Source organism: Schistocerca serialis, chromosome 2, assembly GCF_023864345.2.
Source record: "Schistocerca serialis cubense isolate TAMUIC-IGC-003099 chromosome 2, iqSchSeri2.2, whole genome shotgun sequence".
NCBI classification, from domain to species: domain Eukaryota; kingdom Metazoa; phylum Arthropoda; class Insecta; order Orthoptera; family Acrididae; genus Schistocerca; species Schistocerca serialis.
Window position 1 is genome coordinate 912,129,166 of NC_064639.1, and position 22,684 is coordinate 912,151,849.

Consider the following 22,684-nt stretch of genomic DNA (forward strand, 5'->3'; position numbering starts at 1 on the left):
CAAGGCTGTCCACTCTTAACCAGGCTCAAAATACTTCCTGTTGTGTATAGGATTGTACATAATATTACAAGTTCATATTTGCTTCTGTTGCATGTGTGCAAGTATCTTTTATGCAAAGTTAATGTTTGATGTATGTATTCTTTGTATTAGAGATCTGTGAAGTTTAAAAATATATATAGTTGTTCTGTTGTTGATCTTATGTTAAGTTCTGGCACTATAATAAATCTCTACGCAATCATTTAGAGGTTGTGTATATATATATATCCTAACATGGTAGCAGCAGAGTATGGTTCCGATTAGCATTGATTTGATGTATAATTGAGATGTGTTTAATAGCGTCAGAATCGACTAATTCAAGCAGACGGCTTGTGACGTGATCAGCCTTTTTGCAGACAGTTTACGAAGTTATTCGACGTGTTTGTAAGTGTAAACAGAAAATAGGAGCAAAACATCATGACTGAAGAAAAACAACAGGTTGAAAAATTAAATGGCGAAGAAAATTGGGCTACCTGGTGTATTCTCATTAAGGCTGTCTTGGAATGTGACGCTCTTTAATTGTATGCGGGTCTTTTATGAAACTGGAAACAAATGCTGAAGATTATGTAACGAAATTAAGTGCTTGGACAAAGGCGAATTCAAAAGCGAAGAAACGTCTTGTTTTGTCACTGGAAACAAAACCGCTACTTCGAGTAGCTACATTTCAAACTGCAAAAGATGTCTGGGATAAATTACACCAGATTTATGATATTCAGTCCGCTGAAAATATCGACCTGTTGCGACATAAGTTTCACAATATCGAATGGGAACGGTCGGGCGGTAAGCAAGGTCATTTAGCAAAATTTTAGAAGTACAAGTAAAGATGTCTATGCTAAATAAACAATAGAGGAAGCTGATTTGTGTGCATGTTTGCTTCAGACACTGCCAAAAGAATTTGATCTCGTTTACGTAACTTGGCATGATCTACCAAAAGCTGACAAAACATAAACTATAGGAAAGGTGAATTATGAGCTGCGAATTCAAGACAGAGAAGAAACAAATGTAGCTGCTGCAAAGTTTTCAAGAACCAAGGGAAGTGTATCTACACGGCAATGAAGCAAAATTAAATTGTGTAATGTGAAAAAGGTGCAAAATTCAAGCAACCGTGATGTGAAGAAATGTTTTCCATGTGGTAAGATTGGACACATTTCGAAAAACTGCAAAATAGGCAAAGTGTGTTTTAAATGCAAAAGCAAAGGTCATATCTCCAATAACTGTCCTAGTGATGGTGGTAGTTCTGCAATGTTATCAACTGTGAAAACATTGTCACGAGAAATTCCAGAAGAAACTTTGTAGAAAGTATGTAATTTACCTAGAAATGTAGATGTATCAGAATGTGACGAGTGGTATATTGACAGTGGCGCGACACATCACGATAAAAATCGTCAATACTGGTATGTTTTATACACTTCTTTTGATGTACCACAGAAAATGTACAGTGCTAAAAATAATGTGCATATCGAAGCATTTGGGAGTGGCCGTATTGATGTTGAAACTTTTAATGGAAGTGAGTGGACAGGACGATATTTTGAAGATGTATGGTATTGTCCAGATGGTACTTGTAATTTATTTTCTGTTAAAAAGGCCACAGAGAAAGGTATTGATCAAAGTATGGTCATTTTATAGAGACAATGTTCCAATTGCTATTGCATTGTCTAAAAGCAAGAATGAACTTTATCGCTTGGCAGTGAAAGTGATTAATTAAGGGAAGTCGTGTGTAGTAAAGCAAGTTTCTGATACTCTTCAATTGTGGCATGAAAGGTTTGGGCACCAGAACAAACAACATGTCCAATCACTTTTGACTGCTCATGATATCAATGTAAGGTTAGACAAAGAATTGTGTGAAGGTTGTACGCTAGGTAAACATCATAGACTAGTTTTTGGTTCAGAGTTGACAAGTCAACTAGCCCAGGTGAATTAATCTTCGCTGATGTCTGTGGTCCAATGGAGGAAAACGATTTAGTTGGCCAGCGATATTTTCTTGTTTTTAAAGATGACTTCTCAAGCTTCAGAGTGACATATATTTTGCGGAAAAAGGATGAGGTAAAGGAGGAGTTGCCAATATTTATTGAGTTGGTGAAAACACAAGCTCAATTTACTATTAGAGAACTGCAGACTGATGGTGGCAAGGAGTATGACACTAATGATGTGAGAAGATATGCAGAGTCAACTAGATTGAGACATTCTTTGACTGTGCCGTATACACCACAGCAAAATGGAGTTGCTGAGCGTGAAAACAGGATTATCTGCGAAATGGTACGCTCACGGCTTCAGTCAGCAAAGCATATTCCAAAATCTTTAAGTGGAGAAGCTGTACATGCAGCTACTCATACTCTGAACCGATCTGGGCCAACGAAGGTTAAAGGAAAGACACCAATAGAGTTATTTTTGAGAAGGAAGAGTCAGTTTAATCATCTAAAAGTATTTGGGACAAAACGTTTTCTCTGGATTCCAGCACAGAAACGGAGAAAGTTTGATGCCAAATCTCTGAAAGGTTATATAGTTAGTCTGATGACTGTGGCTGTCCTGTATACCTTCCAGATAAGCATTCAGTTATTGTTAGCCGAGATGTAAAATTCAGGGATGAAATATTGAAGCAATCATTGAAGAGTGATGTTACCAAATTAGTTGACATATCGACTATGAATGATACAGAATCATCTGATTCTAATGATGACGAAATATCGAAAGAAAATGTTACAAGTCTGGATCATTAAGATCATGTAGAAGCTACAGAAAATGCAGATGGTCATCGAGTTTTGAGGGACAGACAAACAATTAGAAGGCCAATACGTTACCTAGATGAACCTGAGCGACCCAAGATGATGATGATGCTGAGAGAAGTTCCAAGGAACTATGATGAAACAGTGAAATCGTCAGATGTAGAAAATTGGAAAGCTGCAATGGATGCAGAAATGGACTCACATCAATAGGTTGGTGCTTGGAAATTAGTTGATTTACCAGCTGAAAGGAAGGCTATTGGAAACTGATGGGTGTTTGCAATTAAATTGGAACATGACAATGACATTGTACAGTACAAAGCAAGGTTGGTTGCAAAAGGGTTTAACCAAAGGCCAGGGCTTGATTTTTCTGAAACTTTCAGTCCTGTGAGTAGGTTTGAAACTCTGAGAGCCCTGTTGTGTGTTGCTGTTCAAAGAAATATGAACATCAAACAATTTGATATTAAAACAGCATTCTTGAACGGTAAACTGGAGGAAGAAATTTATATGCAACAACCATAAGGTTATGATGATGGCACAGGCCGTGTTTCCAGATTGCTTCGAAGCTTGTATGGATTGAAGCAAGCAGCAAAATGTTGGTATGAGTGTTTAAAGTTATACATTAAGACTGATACCGGCACTTACCGAGAAATTATAGGCAGTCTCACATATTTAACATTGGGGACATGCCCAGATCTAGCTTATGCTGTAAATGTTGCTTCAAGAGCACAAGATTCGCCTACTGATCGTTGTATGTATTTGAATGAAAATTTAATCGTTTTATTTCATGTGGATGATGGATTGATATTGGGACCTGGTGAAGCAGTTTGTAATTACACAAAACAATTACATGAAGAGTTTGATATGGTAGTAGGTGAAGTGGAATGTTATCTTGGCTTGCAAGACCAAAGATTTAATGATTGTATGAAGATTAATCAGACTGCATATGTGAAAAGAGTGTTAGCCAGGTATCATATGACTCATGCAAAGCCAATATCATTTCCAATTGAACCTGGATGGACACCTGGTAATTCACCACCAGCTACTGATACCGGCACTTACCGAGAAATTATAGGCAGTCTCACATATTTAACATTGGGGACATGCCCAGATCTAGCTTATGCTGTAAATGTTGGTTCAAGAGCACAAGATTCGCCTACTGAAGCTCACCTAAAATTGATTAAACGAATTCTTCGCTATTTGAAGTGTACTATAAATGATGGAAAATGAACAATTGTGCTATAGAAGGTTATAGCGATACTGATTATGCAGGTGAAAAATTAACTAGACGTTCAACAAGTGGAGTTTTAATGAAGTTTTGTGGCGGACCAGTAATGTGGAAAAGTAAACTACAGAAATGTGTCGCACAATCATCAATGGAAGCTGAATTTGTTGCTGCCAATGAGGCAAGTAAATCTCTAGTATGGCTTGATCTTTTATTGAAAGAAATTGACATTGTTGAAAAGAGTTCAATTCCTACTTTACGCATTGGCAATCAAAGTGCTATTAAGTATATCAAAGGCGCAGGATTCTATGAACGCTTTAGGCATACTGAAACGCGCTATCAGTATGTACAACAGTTAGTCAATGAGAAGAAGATCAATGTCGAGTATAATTCAACACAACATCAGACAGCTGACATTCTTACTAAGGGCTTATCAGCAAAGAAGCTATCAAGTATGAATACTTTGATTGGGATGGAAGAAACTAAAGGAAATAAAGACTAAGCTAAATTCTTGATTTGGTGATGTAATATGAACATGCGGGAGAGTGTTAAAGGATTGTAAATAATATTACGAGTTCATATTTGCTTCTATTACATATGTGCAAGTTTCTTTGATGCAAAGTTAATGTTCGGTGTATGTATTCTTTGTATTAGAGATCTGTGAAGTTTCAAAAAAATTTAAAAAAAGTATAGTTGTTCTATTGTTGATCTTACGTTAAGTTCTGGCACTTTAATAAATCTTTGTGCAATCATTTAGGGGTTGGATATATATATATTTAGTTCTTCACATTAAAAATGACAGAACTTGTTGTCAGGAGGGAAGTTCATGAACACAATATTAGGGTTAAGTCGAAGTTAGATATACCTAGGCACAGGTTAGCAATGATTGGAAATTCACACAAAGTAAATCCACTCAGAATTTCCAATAAGTTACTAGTCTTTGCTCGGACCATGGACATAATTAGTTTTAAACACAAGTGGTACAACTGGTTAACAGATCCCCCTTTTTATAAGGTTAAAGAATACTTTGATTTATCAGATTATTATATTAGCTTTTAAAAACTGTTACTTTTAATTGTATTATTGTGTACTGCATAAACTTTTTAGAACTACTATTTAAAGCTACACATTGTACTATTGTTCTTGTACACTCCTGGAAATTGAAATAAGAACACCGTGAATTCATTGTCCCAGGAAGGGGAAACTTTATTGACACATTCCTTGGGTCAGATACATCACATGATCACACTGACAGAACCACAGGCACATAGCCACAGGCAACAGAGCATGCACAATGTCGGCACTAGTGCAGTGTATATCCACCTTTCGCAGCAATGCAGGCTGCTATTCTCCCATGGAGACGATCGTAGAGATGCTGGATGTAGTCCTGTGGAACGGCTTGCCATGCCATTTCCACCTGGCGCCTCAGTTGGACCAGCGTTCGTGCTGGACGTGCAGACCGCGTGAGACGACGCTTCATCCAGTCCCAAACATGCTCAATGGGGGACAGATCCGGAGATCTTGCTGGCCAGGGTAGTTGACTTACACCTTCTAGAGCACGTTGGGTGGCACAGGATACATGCGGACGTGCATTGTCCTGTTGGAACAGCAAGTTCCCTTGCCGGTCTAGGAATGGTAGAACGATGGGTTCGATGACAGTTTGGATGTACCGTGCACTATTCAGTGTCCCCTCGACGATCACCAGTGGTGTACGGCCAGTGTAGGAGATCGCTCCCCACACCATGATGCCGGGTGTTGGCCCTGTGTGCCTCGGTTGTATGCAGTCCCGATTGTGGCGCTCACCTGCACGGCGCCAAACACGCATACGACCATCATTGGCACCAAGGCAGAAGCGACTCTCATCGCTGAAGACGACACGTCTCCATTCGTCCCTCCATTCACGCCTGTCGCGACACCACTGGAGGCGGGCTGCACGATGTTGGGGCGTGAGCGAAAGACGGCCTAACGGTGTGCGGGACCGTAGCCCAGCTTCATGGAGACGGTTGCGAATGGTCCTCGCCGATACCCCAGGAGCAACAGTGTCCCTAATTTGCTGGGAGGTGGCGGTGCGGTCCCCTACGGCACTGCGTAGGATCCTACGGTCTTGGCGTGCATCCGTGCGTCGCTGCGGTCCGGTCCCAGGTCGACGGGCACGTGCACCTTCCGCCGACCACTGGCGACAACATCGATGTACTGTGCTGACCTCACGCCTCACATGTTGAGCAATTCGGCGGTACGTCCATCCGGCCTCCCGCATGCCCACTATACGCCCTCGCTCAAAGTCCGTCAACTGCACATACGGTTCACGTCCATGCTGTCGCGGCATGCTACCAGTGTTAAAGACTGCGATGGAGCTCCGTATGCCACGGCAAACTGGCTGACACTGACGGCGGCGGTGCACAAATGCTGCGCAGCTAGCGCCATTCGACGGCCAACACCGCGGTTCCTGGTGTGTCCGCTGTGCCGTGCGTGTGATCATTGCTTGTACAGCCCTCTCCCAGTGTCCGGAGCAAGTATGGTGGGTCTGACACACCGGTGTCAATGTGTTCTTTTTTCCATTTCCAGGAGTGTATATACTTTATATTGTATCGAATTGACAAATCCCATCATTGTGAAATGATTAATGGTGAATAAAGATTCTTGATACCATCCACTGTCACTAGATCGCAGGCCTATGAAAAGATCGAACATGACTCTCTGTTTGGACCATGGAGGTAAGAATAAGGGGAGATGGCGCTACATATCCCAGCCGTACTACGTTTTGAAGCCATGGGGGCGTGGCTCGCTGCCATGACACTCTGACCGAAACATTGCCAATGTGCTATAGCGCTGCGTGTATTACAGTCGCTAATTGCACCATATACGCATGTAACGTCATCAGATTGGTTGTTTCAAAGTTTTTGTTTAAAATAAAATCTCGTAAAGGCAAAATTCCGCGTTTCTTGTGATTAAAAATAGTTTTTAATGTAATATTACGAATAGCTAGCCTTCAATGTAAACGATACAATTTTGTTAATTCAGTAATAAACGTGTATCACAAACTAAATAATAGGAACTGAAAACTAAGTTAGCTATACCCTCCCTCCAAAGCCCCATAAATACATCTTGTTTGTAATACATACTGGGACATTTCAGTTATGTTACACTACTGGGAAACACTGTTCATTACCACCAATATTTACTGAAATACGGTACATAGAATGGCAAATCTACACAGTGTCCTGTTTAGGCCTATACTTTACGCCAGTTAATGTAGTGTTACCTTTTAATTTGGTACATGATGAAGACAAAGTGAGTTACTCAACACTTCGATTATCGACGATACGTACGTATTATACTGAAACGTGAACTTGAAAACTAAGAATTTAATTCTTTGAATTAACATACCTTTTGCAAATGTTTTGGGTGTGTAGGGAAAACTGATGGTACAGCATTTGCTCAGAGCCTTACTGTTGAAAGGGAAGTTCGGTCTATGTCCTCTTCTCGGAAATGCTGAGAACATATAGTGCTCCATTTAGACGCACGCCAATTCTTCCTCCTCACGGCATTCTCCCACAGAGCTTTCCGACTTTCATTTTTAGGAAATCTAAAATCATACAGGAGAAAAACACGCTATAGTACAATTACCGATGTAGCACACGTTCATTCACAATGAAGTTGTAAAATCACACTTAACGAGACAACTTACACATGAAATGTTATTCCCTTCGAGTTCGCATCACAATCAGAACGATTCGTACATCCGAACACCACACAAGTCACCATAATAGCGCAAAATCCTTCCAAAAGCGAGCGACAAGCCTATGCACACAAGCTTACAGCAGCAATGTTTTGGTCGGATTGAGATGGCTACCCTCGGCTTCACATAGCTTCACAGCTGTGACGTCACGACATCTCCCTCTATTCTTACCTCCATGGTTTGGACAGTTCGATTCGTGTTTAAACATAGTCCCAATGTGCACAGTTTCTTTGTGGGAACACCGAATAAATATGAACGACCATTAGTATCTCGCTTATCGATACATCAATATTTCGAATCTCAATTGGTTTATTGTTCCAATACTAACTTTAGCCTTATAACTCTGGATAGTAACGCGCCAATATGAGTATGTTTCAGACTTGCATTGTTCTGTTTGTCGGTAAGGAGTGTGATTGTTACGGGGAAAACTGAAGTCGTAAGTAGCCATATGCATGCTTAGTATATTGACTGTGAGGTGGCTGATGAGATACAAAATCTGAATTGGTGTTGGGCCGGTAATAATTTATTTTGGGATGCAGTAATGAAAGAACCTAGCAGATTTTACCTTGCGAGGTAGCCATTGTTGTCTGCTGTGTCAGAGTTCTGTACTTCACTGTTTTGAATCTGCGACATTACCATTGCTGGTAGAGTGAAGCAGGTGTTACGATAGTCTAAAAATTGTGTAGCGGGTGATTAAATGATGCGACATATAAAGTAGTGAAAAATGCACGCATAACATTTCAGTATCATTACAACGAACGGAACAAGGCATGTGCAGTATTTGGAGGCCCAGTCAGTTTTCCAGGAATGTGGGCTGGTGATTGACCGGAAACTTCTGGCAAAAAATGGTTAGTTTCCGTCCCAAATAGTTTTTCGAGAGCGCCGTAAAGCAGGCGCCTATTTGGTGCGAATTACGTTATTCTGTACCTTCTGTTGCTGCTGTAGTGGTTCGTATGGAATTGCCACTGGTTCTTGCATTATTTTGAAACAAACTCGGTAAAGTGCAGTCCCGCTTTGGAACATAAAAATTGAATGTAGAACGAATTGTCTAATATAAGTTCTGCCTCTCATTTAGCTAGGGATAGAAGTGGAGAAATCCAAATAGTGATTCATAGTTACAGCCGTGTGTTCCTTGTCACGATAACAGGACACGACTTGTGATTATTGTAGAGTTCAGGTCTTCACTGGATAGCGGAAATTATTATGAATAATGTTGAACGGTTACTGTACTGTCTGTCAGTCAGAAGTCAGGAATTAATAATTTCTCGGTATTTTATGTGGGATTCTTGAAAGAATCTGGCAGAAAAAGTGATCAAGAAATGCTGTTTCAACTTATCAGTCATAAATTCCCCCACGAAAGTTGCTCAAGGTAGTAGTTTCGTCATAGATATTGTTTTATTGCGACAAGCATAAGTGAAAAGAGATGCCGGTTCTATGGTAAATGGATTATTAGATCACGATTCGCAGCTGTACATCTGCATCCATACCCTGCAAACGATTGTGAAGAGCATCGCACGTGGATCGTCCCATTGCACCAGTTATTGAAGCTTCTTCTTATTCCATTCATTTATGGAAGAGGGGAAGAATAACTACAGAAATGCGTTATTGCATGCTGTAATTAATCTAACTCTGTTCTCACATTTTTACCCACGGGAGTCATACAGAGCCAGTGGTAGTGTATTCATGGAGTCGTTATTTAAAACTAGTTCTACAAGCTTTGTTAGTAGGCTTTCTGAAGGTAGTTTGCATATAGCTTCAGGTGTTTGTCAGTTCACTTTTTCTGCATCTCTGCGACACCCTCACTTGGGTCCGATGAACCTGAGACTATTCACGCTGCCCTTCTCTATATACATTGAATATCATTGGTTTGCCGTATTTGGTGTGAATTCCACAAACCTGAAAGTATTCTAGGATGAGTTGTACAAGTGATTTGTTAGCAGTCTCCTGCATAGACTGATTGCATTTACCTAATATTCTACCAATAAACTGAAGTCTGCCACTAGTTAATCTCATTAGCTATGCTAGCCCCATGGCGAGTTCAGAAAAAAAAAAAAATCTTAAGAAAACTGTGAAGCTGATTAACAGCAAAACTGCTGAAGTTGTTAAAGAAAACTTAAAACAGTGTGGACTGGGTGCAGTTTACAATGATCCTAATATTGTCTTTAAATTCACCATATTTCTTAATAAGCTTGTATCTATTTCTGATAGTTGTTGTTGTTGTGGTCTTCATGCAGCTCTTCACACTACACTATACTGACCAAGCCTCTTCATCATTGAACAACCAGTGCAACTTATCCTTTTGAACATGCTTACTATATTCACCTGTTGGTCATCCTTTGCAATTTTTACTCCAACACTTGCCTATAATACTCAAAATGTGTCCTATCAACTGATCCCTTCTTTTAGTCAAGTTATGCCACGAATTTCTTATCTCCTCAGTTCTGTTCAGTACCTCCTTATTGGTTACATAATGTAGCCATCTGATCTTCAGCATACTTCTGTAGCACCAAATTTCAAAACCTTCTATTCTCTTCTTGTTCGAACTGTTTATTGCCCACATTTCACTTTCGTACAAGGCTGCACTAGAGACACATACACAGCAAAGGCTTCTTAACACTTCAGCCAACATGTTATTTAACTGTCAAAATAGTAAAACTCATCTACCACTTGTAGTGTCTTGTTTTCAAATATAATTCCCTCAGCATTAGGCCTATATGGTTTAATTTGAGCACATTCAGTTACTCTTGTTTTGCTTTTGTTGAAATTCATCTTATATTCTCCTTTCAAGTCACTGTCTATTCTGTTCGCCTGCTCTTCCATGTCTTATGCTGTGTGTGACAGAATTACAGTGTCATCGGCAAACCTCAAAGCTTTTGTTTTTTCTCCCTGAACTTTAATTCCATCTCAAAAGTTTTCTGTTGTTTCCTTTACAGCTTGCTCAATGTATAGATTGAATAACACTGTGGATAGGCTTCAGTCCTGTCTCACTCCCTTCTCAACTACTGGTTCTCTTTCATACCCCTTGACTCTTATAACTACCCGTTTCTATAGTAGTAACTACCAGTTTCTACATCGGCTGTACAAAACCTTTTGCTTCCTGTATTTTACCCGTTATCTTTTCAGAATTTCAGAGTGTATTCCATTTAACATTGTCAAAATCTTTCTCCAGATCTACATAAGCTATAAATGTAGGTTTGCCTCTCCGTAACTTATTGTCTCAGAAAAATCATAGGTTCAGTATTGCTTTGTGTGTTCCTACATTTCTCCGGAATCTGAACTGATCTTCCTTGAGGTTGACTTCTACCAGTTTTCTCATTCCTTCTGTAAATAATTCATGTTACTCTCTTGAAAAAACTATCAAACAAGCGAAAGTCCAGGTTGAAATATCAACAACTGTGGAAAGGATTGATATTGTTACTCACCATAAAGTTACTCACTGTAAAGATGACATTTTGAGCTGCAGATAGGAACAGTCAAAAGACTCTTACACGTTAAGCTTTTGGCCAAAGCCTTCACCAGAGAAGAGAAAAACACATACACATTCACACAAGCAAGCACACCTCACATGCACATGACACCATCTCTGGCTGCTCAGACCAGACTGGAACTGAAACACGCCAGAATGGATGCAACAGTTCGAGTGGAGCAGGAAGGGGGAGTAATTGCAGGGTACAGGTGAAGGAAGGAGAAACAGTGCTGCCTGGTGAAGCATGTGGGGACCAGAGGTGGCAGACAAGGCTACACGGTACAATGTCAGGAGGCTTTGGGGGAGGGAGAGGGGAGAAAAGGGAGTGGAAAGGAGAGGAGAAGAGATGGGGAAAAGATTGGTACGTGCAGTGAGGGTGGAAATGTGAGTTGGGAGGACGTGATGGGACAGCAGGGGCAGAAACTGTTGGATGGAGGGTGTGGAAACATAGGTTACTATAGGCTGAGGCTGGGATGATTTTGTTAGCAAAGAATGTGCTATGTTCTGTAAGGATAACTCCCATGTGCTTAGTTCAGAGAATCTGGTGTGGGGGGCGGGGTGAGGGGGTATCCAGATGGCCTGGGTTGGGAAGGAGCCATTGAAATTACGCAAGTTATGTTCAGCTGTGTGTTGTGAAGCAGTATGGTCCTCTTTTGCTCTTGGCTACAGTTTGTCGGTCGCGATTCATCCTGGTAGATAGTGATACCAATATAAAATGCTAAGCAATGATTGCAGGAGAGCTGGTACATGGTGCGGCTTCTTTAACGAATGGCCTATCCTCTGATGGGGTAGGATAACCTATGACAGGGCTGGAATAGGAATTGCTGCACCGGGTAGCCTTGAATGCCATGTCTAGTTTGTGCAAACTCCACCAGGCAGTACTGTTTCCTTTTCTTTCTCCACCTGTACCCTGATGTCCCTCCTCCTTCCTTACTCCCCTATGGACTTGCTCCCGTTTGACTCGTTTCAGTTTCAGTCAGGTATGAGCAGCCAGAGATGGTGTGTGTTAGGAATACTTGTTTGTGTGAATGTGTGTGTGTTTCTCTTTTCTGATTAAGGCGCAATGTTTTGCTTTTGTGAATATGTGTATGTTTCTCATTTGTGATGAAGTCTTTGACTGAAAGATTAATGCATAACTATCTTTTCGTTGTGCCTGCCTGCAACTCATTGTGTCATCTTTATGGAGAGCAATAATCTATCCTTCCCACAGTTATTGTAACCTTGAAATAATGATTTGTTAGACTTAGAAATATATAAAATTAAAATTTAAAAGTCTTGATCACAATCTTGTTAAAATATTTTTTATTGCAGTGAGTGACTGGTTTCGACTCTATGAAAGTCGTATTCAAACACCGGAGTGGTGGGTGGATTCTGCTAGATGAGTTCCGTCAACGCTCGTGTAATTGGTCATGTAGGCAGTTACATGAGCGTCGAGGGTCGACGGAACTCATCTAGCAGCATCCATCTACCACTCTGGAGTCTGAAGATGACTCTTTCATGGAGTCGAAACCGGTCACTCATTCCAATGAAAAAAAATGTTTTAACAAGATTGGGTTCAAGACTGTTTTAAATTTTATTTTTAACTGCTTTTAAGATCACTAAATATGTTTTCAAAAATTTCAAAAATCAGTAATATATGCACCTGTCAGCACCTGCTTTCTTTGGAATTGAAATTAGTACATTCTTCTTGAAATCTGAGGGTACTTCACCTATGTCATACACATTGCGTACCAGGTGGAATAGTTTTGTTATGGCTCTCCCAGGGATATCAGTAGTTCTGAGGGAATGTCGTCTACTCTAGAGGCGTTGTTTCAACTTAGAGCTGTCAGTACTTTGTCAAATTTTGTTCAGAGTTTTGTGTCTCCTATATCATCATCTATGTCCTCTTCTTATTCTATAATATTTCCTTCAAGCACGTCTGCAAGATATACTGTTCTATATACACCATCCACCTTACAATTTTCTCTTCTTTGCGTAGTACTGGTTTTCCATCCAAGCTCTTGATATTCCTACAGCTGCTTTTCGCCAAATGTCTCTTTGATTTTCCTGTTGGGAGTATCCATATTTCTCATAGCTATATATTCTTCTGTATCCTTATACATGTGTCCGCTAGCCATTCCTGCTTATCCATTTTGCGTTTCCTGTCAGTTTAATTTGTTAGACGATTGTATTCCCTTTTGTGTGATTCATTTGGTGCCTTTTTATATTTTATGCTTTCATTTGTTAAATCCAATATTTCATGTGATATCTAAATATTTCTAATACGCCTTGGCTTTTTACCTATTTTATCCTTTGCCATCTTCACTATTTCTTCTCTCAAAGCTACCCATTCGTCTTCAGCTGTATTCCTTTCCCCTGCTGTAGTTAATTGTTGCCTAATGCTCCCTCTGAAACTGTCAACAATGTCTGGCTTTTAACTTATCTGGGTCTCATGTTCTTAACTTCCTTCCTTTTTGCAATTTCTTCACTTGTAATCTGTGGTGTCACCGCCAGACACCACACTTGCTAGGTGGTAGCCTTTAAATCGGCCGCGGTCTGGTAGTATACGTCGGACCCGCGTGTCGCCACTATCAGTGGTTGCAGACCGAGCGCCGCCACACGGCAGGTCTAGAGAGACTTCCTAGCACTCGCCCCAGCCGACTTTGCTAGCGATGGTTCACTGACAAATTACGCTCACATTTGCCGAGACGATAGTTAGCATAGCCTTCAGCTTGTAATCTTCACTTGTAATCTGTGGTGTCACCGCCAGACACCACACTTGCTAGGTGGTAGCCTTTAAATCGGCCGCGGTCTGGTAGTATACGTCGGACCCGCGTGTCGCCACTATCAGTGGTTGCAGACCGAGCGCCGCCACACGGCAGGTCTAGAGAGACTTCCTAGCACTCGCCCCAGCCGACTTTGCTAGCGATGGTTCACTGACAAATTACGCTCACATTTGCCGAGACGATAGTTAGCATAGCCTTCAGCTTGTAATCTTCACTTGTAATCTGTGGTGTCACCGCCAGACACCACACTTGCTAGGTGGTAGCCTTTAAATCGGCCGCGGTCTGGTAGTATACGTCGGACCCGCGTGTCGCCACTATCAGTGGTTGCAGACCGAGCGCCGCCACACGGCAGGTCTAGAGAGACTTCCTAGCACTCGCCCCAGCCGACTTTGCTAGCGATGGTTCACTGACAAATTACGCTCACATTTGCCGAGACGATAGTTAGCATAGCCTTCAGCTACGTCATTTGCTACGACCTAGCAAGGTGCCATTATCATTTGCTATTTATCTTGTGATGCATGTACCGTCAGACCGATGTTCACCAGTTATGGATTAAAGTTAAGTATTCCAGAAGCTACGTACCTTTTTTGCTAGTCTCTATTCCTTTAACTGTTCCAGACCTCACGCCAGCCTGCGTGAGCTTAAACGCATGCCTTTCGGCTATCTCCTAGTGGCTTGGCTGTCTTGCCAAGTCACAACATAATCTACAGTTCATAACTAATAAATCATGGTCAGAGTCCACATCTGCCCCTGGAAATGTCTTTCAGTTAAAAATGTGGTTCTCAAATCTCTAGCATACCATTATGTAAACTATCTGATACCTACTTTCTGGTGTCTCCAGGTCTTTTCTATGTACACGACCTTCTTTCACAATTCATAAATCAAGTTTCCTATTGTGACGGGTGTTGACTTCATGATTGTTTTGACTATGATAATGCGTTCACTACGCTGTTCGTAGTTTCATACCCACATTCATATTGTCCTATTCTTTATTAGACCTACTCCTGCATTACCCCTATTTGATTTTGTATTTATAACCCCATACTCAACTGACCCTTTCATCATGTCGCTGAACTTCATTAATCTCCACTATATCTAACTGCAACCAATCCATTTCCCTTTTAAACTTTTATAACCTACTTGCCTGATTAAGGGCTTAAACATTCCCTGCTCTGACCAGTAGATTGCCAGTTTTGTTTCTTCTGATGAAAACATCCTCCTGAGTAGTCCTTGCCCGGAGGTCTGAATAGGGAACTATTGTACCTAAGGAATATTTTACACAAAAGGATGGCATCTTCATTTAATTATGTTGTAGAGCTGTATGTCGTCAGGAAAAATTACAGTTGTAGTTTCCCCTTGTTGTCAGCCTTTTGCAGTTCCAGCACAGCCAGACCATGTTGGTTGGTGTTACAAGGCCAGATCAGTCATTCAGAATGCAGACCCTGCAACTGCTGAAAAGGATGCTGCCTCTCTTTAGGAACCATGTGCTTGCCTGCCCTGTAATTACATACCTCTCCGTTGTGGTTGCACCTACAGCACGGCCATCTGTATCGTTGAGGCATACAAAGCCCAAGGTTTATGGGGCTAGTTTTTATAAAAAGGCAAATGTAATAATGAGAATTCATTAAAGAAACATTGGGTTTCTACAAGTGCCAGAGTCTCTTCATTATGGGTAAAGGAATTTTGACAAGAGTCAGAACAATTAACAATCCAGAAATACTTTCATATTATAAACGATAGAGCCTACTGTAATATATTGAGAAAACTTAAAAATTCATAAACGTGCACATCTTGCCGAGATTAACAGATTAGACAGTAAAATCAAATTAATAAGTACCAAAAATTAACTGTGACTAAGTTCTTAGCAGCTGGATTGCTTGATAATTTACAACTATTGTGAACTCGCAAAGCATGACTTCAGATTTCTTCAGATGAGGTCATGAACTGGGCAGAGCTCACAGTTGAACGGAATTGACAGTGTCTGGAAAGGAGGATATAAGATGAACATCAACAAAAGCGAAACGAGGATAATGGAATGTAGTTGAATTAAGTCGGGTGATGCTGAGGGAATTAGATTAGGAAATGAGACACTTAAGGTAGTAAAGGAGTTTTGCTATTTGGGGAGCAAAATAACTGATGATGGTCGAAGTAGAGAAGATATAAAATGTAGACTACCAATGGCAAGGAAAGCTTTTCTGAAGAAGAGAAATTTGTTAACATCGAGTATAGATTTAAGTGCCAGGAAGTCGTTTCTGAAAGTATTTGTATGGAGTGTAGCCATGTATGGAAGTGAAACACAGACGATAAATAATTTGGACAGGAAGAGAATAGAAGCTTTCGAAATGTGGTGCTACAGAAGAATGCTGAAGATTAGATGGGTGGATCACATAACTAATGAGGAGGTATTGAATAGAATTGGGGAGAAGAGGAGTTTGTAGCACAACTTGACGAGAAGAAGAGACCGGTTGGTAGGACATGTTCTGAGGCATCAAGGGATCACAAATTTATCATTGGAGGGCAGTGTGGAGGGTAAAAATCGTAGAAGGAGACCAAGAGATGAATACACTAAGCAGATTCAGACTGATGTAGGTTGCAGTAGTTACTGGGAGATGAAGAAGCTTGCACAGGATAGAGTAGTATGGAGAGCTGCATCAAACCAGTCTCAGGACTGAAGACCACAACAACAACAACATGTTTTACAGTAAAATTTCTGACTGTGGTGGTATGTTGTAGATTATTTTTTCACTGGAGTTTCATCTGTCACTGCTAATTAAGAGCACAAAGTTTTGGTTTCATGAAATGTAAAATTGTGGATGTGGGGTAATTATTACAGGTGTAATAGTAAATTAATTCCCTAAACTTTTATTCATTAGTTTTAAAATGTAAAAAGTGTTTCTGAATATTATTCAACTCAAGGTAGACACCTATATTAAAAATATGATAATTTTCTGTGGAATTGCCAATTGTTTTATCATTAGCTGTCTTACCTGAGTAGCTAAATGCTGGCTGTTATGTCTGTTGGCCATTGTCAGAGGTACTAACATTTATGGAGGACATGTTATTGGAATGAGCACAAATTGATTAAAGTTAAATGCCCGCTTGCTCATATACGAAATTTCTGTGAGGATACCTTGATAGGGAATATTCATGGCTGCAACATTTTTTTACTAAAATAATTTGAACCACAATTACTACAATAAATTCATTTGTAGTTAGGTTCAGAAAACAATACAGTAAGTACAGTGGTGGAATGTTACTAAATTTATTAAGGAAGCCAGCTGAAAAGCTCTGCCATTGGAAACCACTATGTATAGTTGTGTACAATGTGTAATAAAGACCCTACGTGTAACAGCTACATACATTTATCACAGGGAAGGAAAACAAGAAGAAATCGAGTGAAGTACAAAAAGAAATACAATAGACAACAATAGTTACATCACTCAGTACTGTTAGTTAGATAAATTTGACTATAATCAAAAGCAAAAACCAAGGCCTTCTGTCGTCTGTTATTCAGGTCTAGGGAGTTGTTTGGCCAACTTAAAGTCAACATACTTTATGTAATATTGTATGCAAATATCAATTTACTCATAATAAGTCCAGACTCAACACATGAACTGGAAATAAAAGCACATCTAAGGTGCATAAGGGTTCTCAGATATTTGAGTAAGAACAATTTGTTTGTATATACCAGCTGGACAATACTCATGCGAACAGATCAGCAGAATCAAACTACATTAGTCTTGAGCTTGCAGAATTAGTGCCAAAAGAAGCAGGAAACTATAAACACTCTTAAATCTTTAAATACTGAAAATGTGTAATCTATCCACATATAACTTACTCCCTCACATAATCCTGCAGAGGTAAACCTAAGGCAACTAAATCAGCTGAATACTTTAATTGTGTTCTTACTATGTGTCTGGGAAAAATGTATGTACTTATAGACTATATTGCATAGTTTTGTTCAGCACAGGCACACATGCTTATAGTACAAGGAAAGTAAATAATACTCTCAAGATTACAAAGGAATTAAAGGCAATAGTTGCCAGCAGCTGTTGATTTGACTCAGTGGTAAAAGTTGAAAATTTGTGCCGAACCAGAATTAGAACACCTGTCTCCTGATATGTCTCAAAGAACAGACACCATGTATATAATTAAGGTTAGGAGAGCCAGTGATCTGTCCAGTAGAGATGCACACCAAGCTTGAACTCCTAAGGGAATCAGCGAGATGCTGCGAGTAATGAGAATAATTGGCAGAGGGCGCTACATCAGTAGTGTGTTGAGAATTTAGGTCTCAAGGGAGGTGTGCAAGAGTAGTCCGTGCAGTTGCAATGACCACTGTGTGCAGATGGCATAGTGGTCAGTGCGTCTGCCTAGTAAGCAGGAGACCCTGGTTCAAATCCAGTCCAGGTACAAATTTTCAACTTCCACTGTTGATTTAAACCAATGACCACTGGCAGATGATGTCTTCAATTCCTTAGTGTCTTGATTCATAGTGGGTGCAGGATCAAAATGGTGTCTGTTTTTTCAGACATGTGAAAGAATAGATACCACACATACAAAACAATAATCTGTCATTAGGTTGTGCCAACCCCCTCCCTCCGTTTCTTCCCTTTTCTCATATATCATAGACATCTCTTCAAATTAGTGGTGATTATTTACAACATTGACAAGGTTTTTCATTTGTTTAAAGGCCTATGCATTTAAGATATGAGAACTCTGCAAATTTTGAGTATTTCTTATTTGCTGCCTATTGTTTGTATATATTTGTAATGTGCTTCAAGGAAAATTAATGAATCATGCCGTCCACTAAGTCTTCCCTGACCTAGGGTTCTGGGTGACTTTATTGAACTCTACCCCTTTTCCTAAACCTTAACAACCCTTGAAACTTCATGACAGATTAAAACTGTGTGCCGGACCGAGACTCGAACTCGGGACCTGGCAGAATAGAAGCTGTGAAGACGGGTCGTGAGTCATGCGTGGGTAGCTCAGATGGTTAGAGCACTTGCCTGCGAAAGGCAAAGGTCCTGAGTTCGAGTCTCGGTCCGGCACACAGTTCTAATCTGTCAGGAAGTTTCATATCAGCACACGCTCCGCTGCAGAGTGAAAATCTCATTCTTAACAACCCTTTTCTTTTGCCCCTCTTTCTTCCCCTTCAACCCTTTTGCCAGCAGAAGGAGCCATTGCCTCTAAAAGCTTGCAAGCTTTAATAAATTTAAATGTGTGTCTTCCTACTGCTGCTTGGTGAATAGATTTTTTATCTATCCAATTACAAGGAAAATGAATGGTAACATGAGTATCAGTGTTTGCTGTGTATTTATGAATGTCAAATTAGTATGTGGTTTACAGTGCAGATAGTGTTTGATAAATCCAAAGTTACAGGCTTCTTTTCCATTTGTGCCCCAAGATTTATTCTGATGTAAAAGTAGCTTTTGCTTATGGCACTGCTTTATGTGTATGAACAAGAAACTGTGCAGTGGTTTTGATTTGTTGCAAATGTTAAATTTTTGTAGCTTGTTTGGTAAGTTTAGTTTTTTTCGTTTTTGTAGCTGATACTCCAAAATTTCTAATTAACCACTCAACATTGGCTTAGGGGTGAAAAATAAGCAAATGAATAAATACATAAATGTTTCACAAAGTATAATTGTCTTGATGGTCAAGTTAACATAGTGGGGGAATGGAAAGGTACATCACTTGCAGTGAGCTGAAGTTAACTAACAAATAAAACAATGTGTTTATGGCTTATTGACTGATTTTCTTATTAATGTCTCATATTTTGCTTCCAGAATGAAAATACAACCATGTTTATTGGAACTCAGTTTACTATCAGATAAATGTTGTAGATGCCGTATTCTGATAAGGAATGTCAGGTGTTTAGGTGTCCAATTTTGTGTTAAGATGTTTTATTTAATGTCATTTTCCAGGTCATTGGTTTCTGAGATGGACAAAGAAAATCAAATCAATGTTGCAGCAATAAAATGTGGTATCCTTGAAATAGAGACAGAGGCAATAAAACAAGTAAGCATTCATTACTAATGATTATAGCCATAGTAAATATTTAATTTTTAAGATAATGGTTCTAACTGGAGAAAATTTGTGAAGTTTGGTAGCACTGATTTATTGAATCGGCAAGATTAGAGATTTGATGGATATATTGCGTGAAGTGTCACACTGAATTGGTTGCTTCAGGCTCATGCTGACCTTGAGACTGTTTGGTATTTTAAGGATTCTGATGCACATATTTGAATCTACAGTTGTTTTGAGCTTACCACGTGGAGGCAACTGATCATATCCAAGAATACAGGTAGTGTCCAAGATTGAAAATCTTTTGCATTGTTAAATTCTGTTATTTCTGAACACTCCAGGAACAGTGCCTATGGAGAATACACATGTAGCTTCTAATAGTTATTGAACATTCTTCTGTTCTGTCTGAATGCTTGTGGAACTGTATCTCCAGACTCAGAAGTAATTTCTTTCTCAGTTTTCCTTTACATACAACAATACTGTAATTCACATGGAAATGGAAAGTCCTGGTGGAATACAACTAATGGAAAGAGTAAAGGAAATAACTGAGGCATTGAATTACTGATAGGCACATAAACAAGACTGAGAATGTTCCTGAACTTTCACAGCTGCATTGTCCCATCCAACTACATTGTGCTAGCTCTGTAGCTCAACTGGTGTGAGCGTTTGTGTGGGGAAGCAAGGGCGAGGATAGAAAGAAGGCAAGGAGCAGGAGGGAGAGTTGGGAAAATGTAGCTGCAGGCAGGGAATGGGAGACCGAAGATGAGTTGGATAGGAATATGGCACCAAAGAGGTTGCTCTAGAAATGGCAGGTGGGGCTGTGTGTAGCACACAATGACTTGGAAGAGTGAGTTGGTGTGGAGGGATTTATCACAGGAACAGGGAAACTGCACTTACTGTCAAAAGTATGATCAAATGGGGTATGAAGTGAAATTTGTGACTAAACTGAGGATTTTATGGTATTGATGATGCAGCATGTTATCTTGGATAGAGAGTCATCATCAGATGTAGAAATAACTTTGTGTGTGCCCCAGGGAAGTGTGGTGGAGCCCTTTCTGTTCAGGTTATATATTAAAGACCTTGTGGCAATATTGATAGTAAAGAATTTTTGCAGTTGATGCAGTTATCTGTAATGAAGTGCTGTCTGAAAGAAGATGCATAAATATTCAGTCAGATATTGACAAGATTTCAGTGTGGTGCAGGGATTAGCAACTTGCTTTGAATGTTCAGAAATGTAAAATTATGCACTTCACAAAATGAAAAAAAAAGTAATATTCTATGACTGTAATATTGATGAGTGACCGTTAGAATTGGCCAGTTCACATAAATACCAGGGCGTAACACTTTGTACGAATACAAAATGGTATGCTCACATAGGCTCAGTCATGGGTAAAGCAGATGATAGTCTTAAGTTTATTAATAGAACACAGGGGAAATGCAATCAATCTACAAAGGAGATTGTTCACAAATCACTCATGCGACCCATTCTAGAATACTGCTCTAGTGTGTGGGGTCAGTAACAGATAGGACTAACAGGGGACATTGAATGTATACAGAGGAGGGCAATGGTCACTGTTTTATTTGACCTGTGGTAGAGTGTCACAGAGATGCAGCAGGAACAGAATGGGCAGATTCCGTTAAAAAGATGTAAACTGTCCCAAGAAAGCCTGTTTACAAACTTTCAAGAACTGGCTTTAGATGATGATTCTAGGAAGATACTACAATCCCATACATATTGCTCACATAGGTATAGTGTTAGTGGTGGTTTCATTCTTGTGGACAGCTGATTAGTGGTCATGATAGACAACATGATTGCATTCACAAGTTACCCTGCTGCTGATAGAATAAGATAGTGTGTATGTGTGTGTGTGTGTGTGGGGGGGGGTTATGGGTACTGAAAGGTGAGGTTACCATCTGACTGGGCTGAAGTTGGAGGTGCTGGGTGCTGGAGGGGATGCATTCGAGAGGTCGGTCTCTGGGTCTTCCATGGGTATCGCCCATCTGGCAAGGGGTTGGAAGTAGTCATAGTGTAGGGATTGCCTAGGATATTTCATAGATTGTATACATAGCAGAATATTGCATTGGGAGGTGTGTGTGTGAAAGGTCGTGGGTAGGATGTTCCTCATTTCTGGGCATAATGATAAGTAGTAGAAGTGCTGCAAACTAAGATATGGTTAAACAAAGGAAAGTCCAGGTTGGAATATCAACAATTATGAAGAAGGATAAATTGCTACTCACTGTAAAGAAGACACATTGAGTTGCAGACAGAAACACAGGAGAGATTGTTACAGACTAAGCTTTTGGCCAAAGCCTTCTTCAGAAAAGAAAGGAAAACACACACACACACACACACACACACACACACACACACACACATTCACACAAGATGGCACACATCACACAGACATGACTGCTATCTCTGGCTGCTCTAGCCAGACTGCAACTATTTCATTGAACAAAAGCAGCAATCCAGAGTGGAGTAGCAAAGGGAGAAGGATAGCAGAGTGTGGGTGAGGGGATAGAAGCACCCTGTCTGGCAGAACTTGCAGGGAATAGAAGGCAATAGAACAAGGCTACCAGGGGCAGGTTTGTGAAGCTGTGAGGGTGGAGGTGGGGGAGTAGAAAAGGAGCGGAGCAGAGAGGAGAAAAGAATGATAAATGCATTGGCAGAGAGTGGCACACAATGAGGGTGAGGGGGTATGAATTGGGAGG

At 40.2% G+C, this 22,684-nt stretch overlaps 1 protein-coding gene across 3 annotated transcripts in view; it reads left to right on the forward strand.

The window, feature by feature from the left end:
- The first annotated feature begins 7,919 nt into the window (after window positions 1-7,919).
- The window catches only part of LOC126458273 (uncharacterized), a 173,452-nt gene continuing 158,687 nt past the window's right edge, over window positions 7,920-22,684 (forward strand). Inside the window, exons 1-2 of one of the 3 annotated variants that reach the window (XM_050095200.1) lie at window positions 7,920-8,156; window positions 19,873-19,966. In XM_050095200.1, coding sequence (XP_049951157.1) covers window positions 19,889-19,966 — 78 coding nt within the window. In that variant the 5' untranslated portion in view covers window positions 7,920-8,156; window positions 19,873-19,888. Of the gene's footprint in view, window positions 8,157-8,369; window positions 8,569-8,974; window positions 9,090-19,872; window positions 19,967-22,684 lie in introns of those variants that run through there. The other 2 variants (XM_050095201.1, XM_050095199.1) reach the window with 2 other exon arrangements.